The sequence below is a fragment of the Musa acuminata genome, chromosome BXJ3-6, assembly GCF_036884655.1.
Source record: "Musa acuminata AAA Group cultivar baxijiao chromosome BXJ3-6, Cavendish_Baxijiao_AAA, whole genome shotgun sequence".
Taxonomy (NCBI): Eukaryota; Viridiplantae; Streptophyta; class Magnoliopsida; order Zingiberales; family Musaceae; genus Musa; species Musa acuminata.
Genome location: NC_088354.1, coordinates 41,240,391 through 41,256,359, shown reverse-complemented (window position 1 = coordinate 41,256,359; position 15,969 = coordinate 41,240,391). Strand labels below are relative to the sequence as shown.

Here is a 15,969-nt window from a genome sequence, read left to right as displayed (position 1 = left end):
GGCTTGACAAGAGAGGGCAAGTAAATATGCGAGACAGCTTTAAACAAGGACCAAGAATGGGGAGGATGGAGACTCACAGTTGATTTGTCATAGTAACACAGGCTGTGGATTGGAAACTTGAGAATCCCTGTTAACATGTGCTGAGCAATTACCAAAGAATATGCAGCAGGGTTGTACACTAGTCGTCCATGGATACTAACTAGTGTAGTACAGGATGGCAAAATAGATTTATAAGCTGAGAAAAAGTTTGCTTCATAACGTGGTCCAGTTGACAATATTTGTCTTTCACATCCACCAACATTACTTTATTCTCCCTTACTAGAGCCACTCAATAGAAAGATCAATCACTAATCATGCTCTCAGGGATTTAGTATTAAAACAAAACAAAAGGGGTTTGATGATACTAGAACTTGGAACGTTTAGAGAATTGCTGCCGCAGAACTCTTCTCATAACCTTGTTTGAAGCAGTCCGTGGAAGAGATGGCACAGGCACAACAGATGAAACCTTGTATGAAGTAAAAATATATATACATGCCTTACAGCAGTGGTGAATAAATATGCTTCAGAAAAAAATGATGTAGACAAAAGAAAGCAAGTACCTTGAATAGAGGATTCAGTCTCTTCTGTAGTGCAGAATTGAAGGCCAACCTTAACTTTTCCAAATTTTCTTCCGAAAAGCTTTGATCTTTAAAAATGACAGCCATGACTAATTGCTCAGGGCCACCGGTAGATGGAGGGACCCCGATTGCAGCTGTCTCAAGGATAGAACTACTGACGCTGTTACAGATCCGTTCGATCTCGACAGAACTTACCTGAGCATTGATGGATTAACTAACATGGATTAGTTTGTTTGTCTTAAGACCGAAATGTGTCGTTGCTGATGTGTACCTTAATGCCACCAAGATTCATTGTGTCGTCTGTACGACCATGTGCCTTGTAATATCCACTAGCAGTCCGCTCGAATTCATCTCCATGTCTTCGAAGTAGCTGCATGTCCAAGCCTGATTAGACCTATGAACTCAATGGAAGACCACTGAGTGTAGGTAAAAGGCTTACCTTTCCATTGAGAACTGGCATGCCCTTAAAGTAGACATCGTAATGATCAGCATTTAATAATGTTACTGATGCTCCGAACATTGTTGGATTGAGAGCTAACTCACCAATCCCAGCAGCAGTTTCCGGCTGTGATTCAAAAAGCGAAAACAATCCATTACATATATTCTCGACAAGTTCGATGGATGAACTTTGCTAGTCGCTTTATATATATATATATATATATATATATATATATATATATATATATATATATATATATATATATATTACAATATATATATATATTACAATTCATTATCCCCACTAAGATATTCCAATAGACATCTATAACTTTGATGATACTTCAGATGCAAAGAGTTGAGCAGATGAAGCTTTTCGCTACCAAGTATCTCAGGATACATGTTGAATATTGTTTCTACAACAAATGAGATGATGGAACCCACTTTGCACGACTTACTGCATGGCATCAAATCTTTATGGACTGTGTTTCACATAGAATTTTTTGCTTAAAATTTTAGATGGCATATTGTGATAATATGACCTTGCAAAAAATAGTTGGAGCAGAGTACTTACAAGTGGATTTCCATCACTGTCAAGGATAAATAACTTGCAACCCATTGCAGGTGTGCTGAATGCAGCCAATGCCTGAGGCTGCAACAGTGACCCAGTAACAAATCCACCTCCAATTTCTGTACCACCACAATATTCGATCACTGGCTTGTAGTAAGCTCTTCCCATGAGCCATAGGTAATCATCCACACTGGATGCCTCTCCAGTGGAGCTAAAGCAACTACACACAAGTAAATTATATTTATCACTCCCAGAGTCAAAAGGATGCAGTAAAACAACCTTCCAAAATTGATATTATTACCGAATCTCTGACCAATTGAGACCCATGGTACAATTTGTGTTCTTCCATGCTCGCACAATACTTGGAACGACACCAAGCATTGTTACCCTGGCATCCTAGACGGGTTGGAGAACTGTTAGTCTACATTTCTGAACTATGGAAGAAATTATTGAAGCTCCATATTTCATGAAATAAAATTATTACTGGGCAATTAAACAGATCAAAGAAAGTAATCATGCCTACTAAAAGAATGCAACAAGTTATTGGTTTCCTTCTAGTGAATTGTTTATAGTATCCACCATCGATTAATCACGCCATGGATAAATCACAAGAATACTTACAAGCATGCGACAAACGAGTAAACAGATCCTCAAACCAACCTGTGACTATTAAGCAAACATAAACTCGCACCATTCAGAGATTTTGTTAATCTAGCACAAAAGTATACTAGGACAAATAAGTTTTTTCTCATCCTTTGACCGCATAAACATCAGCAACATGTGGCATTTTGATACATCAAGGTAAGTATGATTTAGTTTTTGACATGATACAAAGGTCAAAAATGAAAGTTTGAACTGTTATTGTTCAAATCAACATGTTTTATTGCACTTCAATACAAGCACAAAAGAAGATCAATGATCCAGTTTATGAGCAATAATTAGATGATAAACTAAAATCTCATGGGAAGTAACAGACTTTGATACGTATAGCTTTTTAGAAACTAAAGAAAAATCCAGTGCAGAAGTTGCAAATGGTTGGAAGATTTTTATCATTTGAAATTGTTGCCCCAAGGTAATGCACATTTTCAGCACATCCTTTGAGACAAGGTAGAAAAAAAAAATTTGTTCTTCAATACTGCCAACCACCTCCATAAGAGCGGCACCCTTGCAGGTCACCTGAAACCTCCACCCAGTGACTTCCAAGAGTCTGCAAAGTACTTTGGTCAACCACCAAGCCACGCATCACATCATCAAACTGCCAGAATAACAACTACCGGGGCTACAGTAACAACTGCTGCATATACAGGTGCCTAATCCCACATTTAGGTTTAGTTATAATCATCTTGCTCCCATTGTCATACTTTCATCTGCATCTACTATTATCAAAACAAAAACATGTTCTGGTCTTCCTTGTTAAAAGATATTTATAAAGCATCGAAAAAATAAACATTTTTTCATTGTTTTCCTCTTTGCAAAAATGAGGGAGAAATAAAAGAGGTTTTTTCTTTCATGGGATGGACTATAAGAAATTTGATATAAGACAAAATAATTAATGATAGTAATCCTTCAGATATTAATGAAAGAGTTACCAAAGATTTTTTTCTTCTTGTTTCTTGTCAAATTTAGTTATTACAGGATAAACAAAGATGAAAAAGATAAAGCATGTCCTGTCAGTCCTTATATATAATTTCGTAAAAGGAAAATATGAAAGATCTTAGAAGATGAAAATGTGCTAGCCAACATTCTGAAGTCAATTGAGAGATGGCTCTTTCAAGTGCACCGAAAATGAAAAAATGACAATTTACATCAAACTGTTATGACAAAAGAATGCATAATTACTGATCAATTTGTTCATCACTCTTATAGAACAAGAATATCATGATTTTATTCCCCAAATAAATCCAGTGTACTGTGAGAAATTATATAACACTAACTTAATATACCTACAAGTTAAAAACAGGTTCAACAAAGTATCTTAGATGGAGTTTTAACTTATATTACTACAAAAAACTACTTAAATGAAGCTCATCATACCTGTACAAATTTTGCAAATCCGGAGCCAAGAGGGATGCCATTATATAGAGCCATGGAAGCTCCATTAATTAAACTGGCATACACAAGCCATGGACCCATCATCCAACCAAGATTAGTAGGCCATGCAACAACATCACCTTTACGTATATCCATATGTGCCCATGCATCCGCAGCAGCCTTCAGAGGAGTTGCATGTCTCCATGGAATTGCTTTTGGCTCCCCTAAACAAAACCAACAATTAACATATCTGTTATATTGAGTTATATATAGTTCTTTGAGAAACAGCAGTCCAATTAAAAAAGGGTGTCTCCTTTTAGTACCTTTGCTTAATTATTTAAGAATTGTGACTACGAACATTGTAAAAAATTGAAGACAAATACAAGATAATTTGTTAAAGAGGCACTAGGTGTTCAAGATGTTTAGGTTCAAAATTATTACCTGTAGTTCCTGATGAAAAGAGGATATTTGTGAATGCCTCGATAGGTTGTTCGACTGCAGCATAAGGAATGTCTCTACAATTAAGAAAAAACATAAAATAATAGTTTGACAAAACAAAAAGCTTTGACTTTATGGTCTAATAATTTCAATAGTAATTTTACTACAACTTTATTTGGTAGCTAAAAGGAAAAAAATCCACTAACTTTTTTCCAATTAGAAACAATAGAATCCAGCAAACTGAATGTGGTAAAATGTGACTGATGACACTCCATAAATACTATTATTTTTCCTCTATGCTTTTCTTTCCTAATAAACGTATCATTATGTTAAACATATAGTTCTAAATTGTAACTTTGCTTATATGAAATTTGTCAATCAAGTCCATAACCTTGGTGCAGTTAGATGCCTATGATCATCGTGCTTCTATAATGTATCCGTGAGCATCATGCATTGTCCTAACTCCTAAGAATAAGGCATCCACTTCTGGATATTACAGATCAAAGAACTCAAACTAATCATGTAAGCAAACGGAGAAGAAAATGCACATATAAAAGTTCACATACTTAGTATATTCAACTCTTCCCAGGAAGTCATGCCAAGAAATATCATTTGCACGCAATCCCTTAATGATAGTAGAACCTTGTGTAGGGATGATGATCGCTAACGGAGCAAGAGCCTCAACAACTTTACTATAAGAGCCAATGTTATAAAATTAGAAAGGCTTAAGGACTTATTACATGTACTCAACACTGCTTCTGAAAAGAATCGTGAGCATCACCTGTATAGAGGTAGTTCCTTTTCACCACGAATAATAGAATCCTAAATCCAAAATTACAAATTCAATAAGATTTTTTCAACACTGCAGAGTTAGAATGTTACTAGCTGAATTTCACTAGATGCATGACTTTGATTCAATGGCGCAATCAGAAATAGCGCTTTTGTTCAGAAGTCAAAAAAGAACAAAAATAAAGCTAAAAAATAACTGTGAAAGCAAAAGGAAATATGACATTGTCCTATGTCCAAGACTAGAAGTTAACACATATTTTCTGTAGATATTGGTATGTAAATCTGATTGAATGAAAACTCTGAAAGATGTATCATCTCTCCGAGTTTTGAGGTGGTTCTGAGTTCTGACAACATACTACTATTATCTACTATGTAACTCTGTGGAACAAAAATAAAGCCAGCATGATTCATAAATCGGTTGATCCAACTCTAAAATTTTCCAGTTTGTGTCTGGTTGGACACTCTGCTCAAGTGTGCAATTTGTCAGAGTCTAGTAGTGCAGGGTCCCAAAACCGATCAGAATTTGCCATAGTTAAAGGTGACTGTACAATTCCCACAAGCTCATTGTTCGAACCTATCTTTTACAGTCAGGCATGAATAATTGCCAAAGTAAGAAAAGAACAGGGAAGAGATGAGGATGATAAAGAAGAGATGTGCAAAAGTTAGTTCTTAAACCTAATCATTTACCAGTAGGGTTCTTAATTGTACTTTACCTTTTATTAGCTTTTTGGTTTTGTTTGAAGTTTTATTTTTTATTATTCTTTCCATTTCTTAGTTATTTTTGACTGAAGTGTGTAAATAATGTTCCAATCCCACTAAACCTACATCCGGAATTCTAATATGAAACACAATACCAACCCAATCCCCCAAATGTTAAATTAAACATACAGGTGAAAATTTCACAAACATAAAATTTTAACCTGGGTGAAAATTGCTTTTGCATTTGCTATCTTGAGCCTTGTTGCTATTTCATTAGGAGCAAAGCTATCTGCTATGGACACAACCACGTAGCCTGCTAGAATAATAGCAAGGTAGATGATAACAGCAGTTACAGTCATCTGCATATCTATTGCAATGGCAGATCCTTTGGGCAAACTCAACGTATCAAGTGCATTCGCTACCAGCCTGCAAAATGAAAATCAACTTATCACTTGACACAAAAAAGATATTTTCATAAGAACATAAAATTGCAATTTCATCTAGAAGTGACAGCTTAGGTGTATTTCCACCCTCATTTTTTATGACAATTTTAACTTTAAACACATAATCCATAACAATATACCAAAAGAAAAGCAGGCAACAAATGCTCAAAATAAAATTAGACGGTTGTGTTTACAACCACTAGGATCTAGGCGGCAGCTAGGCCATGAAAATCACATCATTATGTGATTATGAAATCATCCAAAAATCAACTAGTAAAAGAGAAGTATGCTTCTGTACACGTACAAACAGCAACAAGTATAGATGTCCTTTTCAAAAATGATTAGAACATAGTAATTAGTCTTTTCCAATCAACCAATGAAGATGGATCTAGCAAGATCTTTTTCATAATAACTTTGATCTTAGATCTGGATAAGCACAAAAACAATCCAAGAACAAGAAGGGTGGCCCAGCACAAGGATATCTGGATCTAGATATTTTTTTGTCCATTCTATTCCACATATGTCAATAGTTATATTGTTACAAACAACTTACTTTGGTGTCAGAACCACACAACGAACTTGTACAATGTCATGATGGATTCCGAGTTCTAAGGGGTGATCAGAACTTCAAAACAACTCAACATTCCTTTCCCTTAACAAAGTAATAGGCCTTTCGGATGGACTTTACCAAACAAGAGAACATTATTTTTGTAGGAAAACTAAACAACCTGCAGTAAAAAGAACGCTATCAGGTAAAACTTGAACATTATTATTATGCATATGTGCCAATGCGCCATTATCCTGAGGTTAATTACAACTCCATACAAAAGTGAAAAATAATAATAACAACAAAATTTGTACCAGACTTGAGTTCTCAGTTCCTTTAGTGTCATGGTATGAACAGGCAAAGAATCATCTCCTTCATCTCTCCACAAAATCACAACATCATCAAGGCCTCTCTTATCATTCAAGCTCAAGCATAAGCTGGCAGCATTTAGATGAGCCCCTGGCATCCACTGGCCCCCAGGATAAGAGTCATGGTCACGTAAAATACATGATGGTGGCACCGAAAACGAAATACCCATCTCTTCGAAAATCATCTTCCAATAAGCCTATGAATCCAAACAACATACAGAAACAACTAATTCAAAACAAACTTAGAATCCACTTAAGTAATAAAGCACGCAATGAACACCAGCAGTTCCTTTCAGCAATACCTCTGGATTTTCCACGGAAAATTCCTGAAAGTCTGTAAAACTTGATATTGGATCCTTGTATCTCGATCCAAGTAACTCCTTTCCACGCCTCTGTAACAGCCGTCCAGTATTTGTTGAAGCTGCACACTCTCTGGTAATCCAAATTCAATAATTCGTCAGTACTCCCATGACAATAACTGCACAGGAATCGACCAGGATTTATATCAACGAGAACTTTTTCTTAAGCTTTGACTCAAATGATGTAATGCCATCCCCAGAATAAAAGACAAATTCTCCTATAAATCGGGACCAAAAAGACTGCGATTCAAGAAAAGAGTGGAAGACACGTTACTCGTTCGGAATCCAAGCAGGAGGGGGTTCGGAATCGAAGCCCACGTAGCACCCATAGTACATCATCTGATGAAGAGGAAACGGGAGATCAGGACTCAAGAGGCGCTTGGAGATGGCGTCCCACGCCTCCGGGCCGGAGCTCCCGCTCTCCAGGAGAATCCGCCGGAGGCATGCGTGGAGCCTCTCCGCCTCGTCCGGAGGCACACCGGCGGCCCCGATCTCCTCGACCGTGATGTCCTCCAACGCCCGGTATGCCATCGTCTGCCGATCTGCTCTCCTCCCCCCATTCGAGTTTTTATTCCGGAGGGCGGTGGGCTGCATCGAAAGAAGGGAACATATCTTTTTCCGGTGTAACCTGTCCCACCGTTTGGTGTGTCGACGCGTCGGTGGCTACAGTTTAGGGGACTGCATTAGTTACTTGGATGAGGAGGAACACGTTACCTACGAACCCAGTGAGTCGATGAGACGGGTTGGTAAGTGTTGGGCGATAACTCCCGCACGCCAGCCCGCTTCTCACCCTCACCCTCACCCTCACCCTCACCCTCATATGTAAAACACCACTCCTGCTGGTGGGGTCCGGACGAATACTTGTTTTTTTTCTGTCTTATTATATGTTAATACAAAATAATGTTTTTTAAGGTTTTATATTTTATTTATAGGTTTTGTTCTTTCTATATTTTTAAAAAATAATTATATTTTTTTACTTTGATGATTAACCTTGACCATCAAATCCAAATCAATGATTTTGAATGATATATATATATATATATATATATATATATATATATATATATATATATATATATATACAATCTAATGATGTGTTTGAATGTTAATGAAGTAATTATTTTTATCAATCGAAAATCAAAACTAGAATCAAATATTGGAATTGTTGGAATCCAATTCTAGAACCCGATCAAAACCACCTGAAATCGATTTAATTTCAATTTCAATTTTTGCAAAACCAAAATCAACATCGAAGGTTATTGATTTCTAGAACCATAATCAGGACTACTTCTGACTTCGATTTTATTTTCAGATTCAATGATTTCTACCAACATCTTTTCAATGTGGAATGGGAAATTCAAACATCTATCACTGATCATTGGGAAGAGCTTCTGTTCACAACATAAATGTACGAAAAGATACAAGTCCAATTACAAAAATCAACAACGATACTACCGACGTTGTAATGTCCGGACCATTTGGATCCACCATTAGCTCTGTAAAAAATCAATTACAAAGGATAACTATGCTAATAATTGCCAAGTGCCACCTCCTGCTACGATGTGAAAAAAGGACAATCTTATTCCTGAGATCAACCAACCTTCCAATCCTCCACCATCAATCTTATTTATTATACAGTTGCAGCAGAACAAGATATATCCTGTATAGTTCTAGTTTTGATGCTTTCAAAATCCTCATGGCTTCTTCCTGGTTGTGAATGTTGAGCTGATGCGGCCACTAGAGTGGCAGTTGATCTGCTGTGTCGATGTAGTCTCTCTGGTTCATTGACAGTAAACACAAGGCATGTGGGAGAAAGAAGTAGAGAGCCAGGAAAACAAGAACCCCGAGATCTGCTTCTTCCCCTACCGCTGGTTGGGGAGGGTTTCGCCAGTATATTTGACTGACACACCAAGTGCAGTACAAGGTCGCGATGATCAGGACAAGTCTCAAGGATTGATCTGATCTCTTGATGATGGATTTTCCATTTTTCAGTCTGCAAAGCAAACAACAAGACCCATTGTGGTGTCAATGATGAATAATTGTACAAGAAACAAAGTAAAAGGGACTTAATTCAGTAACAATAACAATCAACAATCCAGGAGAGAATTCCCATTTACTGGAAAAAGGATTTTCTCAACTCAGATTCTTTTGTTTACTCATTGTCTTTGTATCTTATAGTACACTATTCATTTCTCGCATTTGACAGATTCAAATGGAAAGCTGAAGGCCGTGGAATGTGTTCGTGGTCACAGAGGATTGGACATTATGCTTGACCATGAAGCTGGATGGATAGATAACAGTATTGCATCATGGTCAACCAATAGCCGCCAGTATGTTCAAGAAAATGTAACAGACTGGAAATTCCAGTTATTAGTTATCTGCAAATGGCATTGAATTTTCTTCAATAGAAACTAATAAAGTCAGAAGTAACCACAGGAGAATCATTTCATACATTCAACATAATCCTAATCTCTTCTGTAAAGGCCCTAGATGCCTTGAAGATTTTTGTCAAGCCCGTAGGACCAATAAAGAAAGGAGACAAACTGAGATTATTCAATTCAGAAGCATTAGTTGCTCAAACAAACCAAAAAATAGAGTGTCATCTGAATTCTGAAACTAGCAGTGGCACCTAGTAAGCCAGATTCATAAGGATCACGAAACAGATACATAGAGTTTACATCAAAAAGACAAAGTGAATGTGCAGAGAGCAATATTGTTTTTTAGTGGTCTAATAACTCTAAACTTAATCACAAATGTTAAGTATTCTTCAGAGGTACTTGTGTTTAAAACTTTGCATATACACTGTCCAAATTTGGTATGTGAAGTGGCAATTTCTTTTTCATGACATTAATGCAAACATAAAGTGTTGCCTTTGTTGTTTGAAATTTTTGAATGTGACAATGTGTAGAATTGCAGGAATTTATTGCTTATTTTTTGTACTCTTGAGAACACATCAAATGTCAAGAACGTACCATATCAATGCTCGTCCATTTCACGCCAAGCTACCTTTTAATTTCCTTAGTGCTAGATCTTGAAATCTTGGACTAACTTTTCTATGCAAGTGATTCATGGTTCTATCGGGGCGTCTTCTTGACTATGAATAAGCAACAAAACGACAGGGAGAAAGTGCTAACATGGTAGTGTATTGCACGTGCTCATGTATTTTGCTTTATTCTGCATGATGAATAAAATGCTACCATGAAATGTTGTCGGACAAACTCATCAAGCCAAACTTCCAACTGGCCACGTCCAATTTGCTACTAGAGTTCAAGATGCCTTAGCAATCAGTCAAAGGATGATGGGCCTACTGGATTACCTGAAAATTGCTGTGAACCACCATCACTGGTTTCATGAAGTGCAGAAACAAATAATTGCACAAACAATCATCCAATTACAATCCTAAAATTAACTTAGAATGCAGTCCTTTGATCTAGGTATAAGTTCTATGACTTCATATATATAGTCCTCTTAATAATTACCTGTTGATATACACAAAGCCCACAAACAAAGAAGTGCATAAAAGTCCAACCACGACTACAGCATCTGGATTGATAGGAGCAGAGTTCTTCCACCAGCCTGTGCTCAATATCCAGGTATACATTGTTGAATGGCCATTCTCCTGTGAAGATGATAAGTAACACAGTCAGCAAACCTAGTTTAAATAATTTAAAGGTTGTCACTTGTATAGGGGAAAGTAAACAAAACTTATAAGAATGATAAAGCTTATTTCAGACTCAAATTCTTTCAAATATAGATTTTCCAGAGATGTAGCTTTTTGTTTTTGCCAGTACAATTGATTGAGCATTCCAAGCACAAATCGATTTAGAAAGCGTCAGTTTAAGTTTGTGTTGTTCATGCCCCTTCAAAATGGTTCTTGACAACAACTCTACATGCACATGGGACCACAAGATTTTGATGAAGATAACTAAATACATCTGAAGATGCAAGAGTGCAAAGTAACACTCAAAGTTCTATTTACAGGAGGAGGCACAAATGTGATCAGTCTAAAAGTGTATAATATTGAACATCATTTGACTTATATGTCAACAATAGTTGTGGGCAAATTATATAATGGATTCTGTAAACAATAATAGTTGAACTCAAATTTTGTACAGTAAAGCATTGACTGCCAAAATCAGCTGATCCAGAACATAACAATGTCTCTGATCCAAACGAGTGTAAAGTACTCCATTACTAATTACTGTAAGGTGGCTCTAAATGTTTACACCATCAATAATGCAATCACTAGGCAGTTTTGCTGGAATATTTTCTTTCTTACGCTGACTCAAATGCAGTGCTGAAATGATCATATACTATAAAGAATCTGGAGAAAAAATCCTCTGAGTAAAGGAAAACTATCGACCTAAAATATGTAGCATGAGATCGATTTATACCTGCAAGATCATGTATTTCTCGAGATCGTCCCACTAATTAAAGATCCAAATAGGAAGCACTACGCTAAATTCGAAAGAAGTATAATGCTCACCTCGAACAAGTGATCCAAGAAGAAATGCGACAGGGAACCAGCCGATAACAACAAGAAGCACTGCATCTTGCTCAACGAGACCTGAGTTCATCCAAATCCAATTCAATTCGATCCTAATAATTGACGAAGCAAGTAATTGTTGGCAAGCACAAGTTGCAACCCCATCAAAAACTCCCGCAAGAAAAAACAAAATAAAGGAAGAAAACTACCAGATCGAACTCATCTGATCAGAACAACAAATCTAAACAAGAAGCATGTTTTCTCAAGATTTAAGCTCCACGAAGTCTTGATAGATGCACAAAATCGAGTGTTTTTTGGGGGAGAAAAAAGAAAGAAAGAAAACGACGCAGCAGGAGCGAAGTCGGAGAAGTGACAAGAGAACTGACCCCGGAGGCGGGATCGAGGATGCCTTTGCGAAGGAGGAGAGCGGAGAGCCAGGCATAGAAGAAGGAGAGGGGGAGACCGAGCAGCATGGGGTAGTAGAAGGGGTGGTGGACAAGGTCCATCGCAAGGGACCCGAGGGAGTGGCCGAGGCCGGAAGAGGAGGAGATGCAGGAGGCGAGCCATTCGGCGAAGGAGCCAAGGTCGGGGCCGAGGAAGGCGTTGGCGGCGTAGACAACGCAGTGGTGGGGCCCGAAGCGGCCTCGGGAGAGGCGCATCAGCCCTGCCCCAACCCCCAACGCGTACATCGTGTGCGCCCCCGGCCCCGGCATCCTCTCTCTCTCTCTCTCTCTCTCTCGCCCTCCTCCTTCACTTTCGCCCCTCCGCGCCTGTCTCCCTCTCTCTCCCCCTCTCCCTCGGTGCCGACGGCCGCGATGGCTATGGCTTTAAAGACAGAGAAACACTCTTCTTACCTGTTTGACTGGCACTCGAATAACCTACCTGCCTTGTGATTGGATATATTAACATGGCCTACGACAGCGTTTTTGGGGCCACATCTGCAGGGTAATGAAAAGGAAGGTAAGAACAGGGCTAGAAAGAAGCATTTTTATTTAAGGTATTCAAGTCATATAAATGGGAAAAAAAAGAAGTTGATATTGTTGACCAACACCCATTAGCCTAAAACTGATGTATTAAAATTTGTGGATTGAAAATTGATTTTTTTTGGGGATAAGTTGTAAAAAAAACCATAGTTTAAATTACAGATGTTTGATATCAATCCATACAAATAAATTTATTTGGACAATAATCATTAAATTTTTTATTTATTCTATAGTTTGATTCAAATATAACTCATGTAAAACTAGAACAATAGAGATGTCAGAATGTATAACATAAAAAACACAGACATTTAAAATCAAATATTATGATAGTGGCAATTATAGAGAAAATATAAATATAAAATCAAGACAAATTAAAAAAATAAAGAATATACATTTAAGATAATACATATGATGATAACATATAAAAAATAGCAAATTAAAGAACAGAAGAGAATATGCTTACAACATGCATACAGCCTCTGAGTGCTAGTTCAAGAGTAGAGCCCCCAGTTAACTCTTAGTAATGGAGGTCAAGCTTAAGCACCACATGTTATCCAGTAACACACTTGCTATTGATGCCTGGAGTAGATCACATCATGTCCCTGTTCAAGATTCATCCCTGTATAGAGTTTGAAGACAACAAAAAGTAGACTTCAAAGCTCATATTATACATGCATGTTTCTCCAACAGTCAGATAAAACACAAATTTATGCAGGACATTGTGTTCATGAGACTAAAACTTCTGCTCCTTGCTATTTGCATGCCAAAACTTACAGCAACTCTTACTTTTTCTTCAGTGTCTGTCAAATGGGACATGCCTATGTAATATAATATGCATATCCAGCTCATGTTTGTTCTTTGGTCACAGTCAATCTGTTTCCATCTTGTCCTCCTTCATAAAAATATTTACTGCACATCTCTACTCTTCTCTAAATGATTATAGGATTATAAATGTTATACTTTGTTGTCGATGAGTTGATGCATTGAGAAGCTGAACCTATTGACCTTGTTACATATTTGTGACAGAAGTGATGATGGAGACCCTTAAATACCACCATTTGGATTTGTCAGTAAAACAATCATATTTAAAACAGAGTTCTTCCATAATTTTATACTCAACCTGAAAGTGTGCACTTCTTGGTAATTTGTAGTTGTTCAACCAGTAGCGGTAATATAACATCAATTTCATTTAGATGATTTTTTTAAACATTTTGTTATTAAGAGTTACTGTGACACTTCAATTTAATTCTATAATAGAAATGAGTTAGGATGAATATTAACTTAAGTATTTTGATTGATGATATAGATCGAATCGTTATCCCATCTCCCATATGATCGAATCGTTATAGGACGAGAAAGAAATGACATATAAAATTATAGGATACATCATAACGTTCAATCATCGTTAGGTTATATCTCACATGTATTATGATCTGAATTCTGTTGAGCCTTCATATAAGATTAAGCTCTAAGTGGAAAAGATTATAATTCATTAATTCAATCATAGATTAGAAGTAGAGTAAGACTATCATTGACTTATAAAAATCTAATGTATATAATATTATTAATTTCAACTTTAACATTTTAGTTAATGATTTGAACCAAACAAAATTAATATATCAATTATCTTATTATATCTTATAGCTAAATCTGTTATTTGTCTTCACAAACCTACTTTTTCTCAAATAAAATATTCAAAAGTTATTTTGGAGTAAGTATTGAAATATATAGAGTGATTTTTTTCAGAAAATATCCATATTTTAGGTATGATACTCTATCTTTTATTTTTTTTCTAAGCAATACATTTAATTAAAAAAAATAAAATACCTCTAAAAGAATTTCGCCTGTTTTTTTACTAGTTTTCAGTCATTTTACAAGTTTATAATATTTTTCAATAGTATTTATGGTATTTTACTAATACATTAAAAAAAATATAAATGTTATCAAAAAATGACACCCTCTTTGATTATCATTACTCATAGATCATTGTAATATTATATTTTTTAAGTATATAGATAGTTTGATTGAGATTAAAAATTATTTAGATTATTTATAATATTTTTAAAATAAATTTTAAAATATTATAACATATTAAAAACATTATAGCAGACCAAAATACTGCAACAAGTAAAAAAGTTTTGAGAGACAGTTTAAATATTTTTTAAATTAGAGATAATATTTAAGAAAAAATTAAAAATATCGATTAGGCAATATTTAATATATATGTATTAAAAAAATCGCTCATATATATATATATATATAATACAAAATATTACTGTAGCAAAAGGGCACTGCTAACTTTGGAGTATTTCTCGTAGAGACAAAGCCTCTCTTCTTTTCAGGTCACCACTGTAGCTAACTATTCCTTGCACAGAAAAAGGAACCCTTGTCTTTTCAGCTTCTTTCTGGAGCAAAGGCATATCATCCATCTCCTATTAGCAATCGACGATCGAGCTATATGATGGATTAATTCCCCAACATCTATTTCGAGACTTGTGTGCCAGATTTCTGTGTTGGCATTTTCCACATTTATGTGTACCTGTAGTGCTAAACTAATTGCTGGCAAATTAAAATCTCTGACATCTTTAAGGTACTGTTTGTGGTACATTTTCATGCATTTATTTTGATTTTTCAGTTCTTAATATCAGAATTCCAAAAGAAATAGACTGCAAGTATTTTCCTCATTTCTTTTTAGAACATCTTATGCTAGATTTTACTTTTATCAGTAAGATTTGATGTCTAAATAATTGATCAGTTAGATTTCTTTTTCTTTTCTTCTGAACTGAGGAGAGGATATCAATCCGATCGATATAAGTGATAGGTAGATAATTTTACTTGTAGAAAATGCTTCTCAATTACTTGGCCAACAACTGTACCTTCAGCCACAAATCCTACTTTCTTCCTTAGGCAGCTGAGATGAGATGGTTTTGAAACTGGTGAATCTAAATTCTATTCCATCCATGGTGGCATCAGCTTGCAGACATTTTACCTCTCCAGCAGATGGGTCAAGAACATGAGAATAATGGTGGATCAGCATTTGATGATGTCCACAAAAATGATTTGCACCAGAGAGTGTTTTGGAAGCTAGAGAGAAGGGTGAAGCTAATGGGACAAGGGTAGTCTGATAAGTAGCGCAGGGGTTATGAGGTGTAGAACCGAAGGCTTTTTAGTGGACAAGACTGCTTTTTGTTCTCATCTAA

General features: G+C 36.2%; 2 protein-coding genes across 2 annotated transcripts; both read right to left on the bottom strand.

Annotated features, from left to right (window-relative positions):
- Positions 1–212: 212 nt before the first annotated feature.
- Positions 213–7,887, bottom strand: LOC103989982 (probable acyl-activating enzyme 17, peroxisomal). Its single transcript, XM_009408968.3, has 14 exons — positions 7,575–7,887; positions 7,244–7,373; positions 6,888–7,138; positions 5,805–6,009; positions 4,877–4,917; positions 4,662–4,787; positions 4,099–4,172; positions 3,661–3,881; positions 1,928–2,022; positions 1,630–1,846; positions 1,057–1,182; positions 889–987; positions 600–812; positions 213–505 (listed from the first exon to the last, which is right to left on the bottom strand). The coding sequence occupies exons 1-14, from the start codon at positions 7,829–7,831 to the stop codon at positions 404–406; spliced, it is 2,157 nt and encodes a 718-aa protein (XP_009407243.2). The 5' UTR covers positions 7,832–7,887; the 3' UTR covers positions 213–403.
- Positions 7,888–8,644: 757 nt separating this feature from the next.
- Positions 8,645–12,600, bottom strand: LOC103989983 (uncharacterized). Its single transcript, XM_009408969.3, has 4 exons — positions 12,173–12,600; positions 11,787–11,867; positions 10,780–10,919; positions 8,645–9,293 (listed from the first exon to the last, which is right to left on the bottom strand). Exons 1-4 carry the CDS (start codon positions 12,497–12,499, stop codon positions 9,038–9,040), a joined length of 804 nt encoding a protein of 267 aa, XP_009407244.1. The 5' UTR covers positions 12,500–12,600; the 3' UTR covers positions 8,645–9,037.
- Between the last annotated feature and the right edge of the window lie 3,369 nt (positions 12,601–15,969).

What these genes read in the sequence shown, in the direction of transcription:
- LOC103989982 (XM_009408968.3), bottom strand. Translation starts at nt 7,831, where the DNA reads ATGGCATACCGGGCGTTGGAGGACATCACGGTCGAGGAGATCGGGGCC. An exon ending in TGAATCTTGGTGGCATTAAG is followed by an intron (nt 813 to 888) that starts GTACACATCAGC and finishes ATCAATGCTCAG; the next exon opens with GTAAGTTCTGTCGAGATCGA. An exon ending in GACTGAATCCTCTATTCAAG is followed by an intron (nt 506 to 599) that starts GTACTTGCTTTC and finishes ACTTCATACAAG; the next exon opens with GTTTCATCTGTTGTGCCTGT.
- LOC103989983 (XM_009408969.3), bottom strand. Translation starts at nt 12,499, where the DNA reads ATGCCGGGGCCGGGGGCGCACACGATGTACGCGTTGGGGGTTGGGGCA. An exon ending in TCCTCGATCCCGCCTCCGGG is followed by an intron (nt 11,868 to 12,172) that starts GTCAGTTCTCTT and finishes GGATGAACTCAG; the next exon opens with GTCTCGTTGAGCAAGATGCA. An exon ending in TCTTGGATCACTTGTTCGAG is followed by an intron (nt 10,920 to 11,786) that starts GTGAGCATTATA and finishes TCATCTTCACAG; the next exon opens with GAGAATGGCCATTCAACAAT.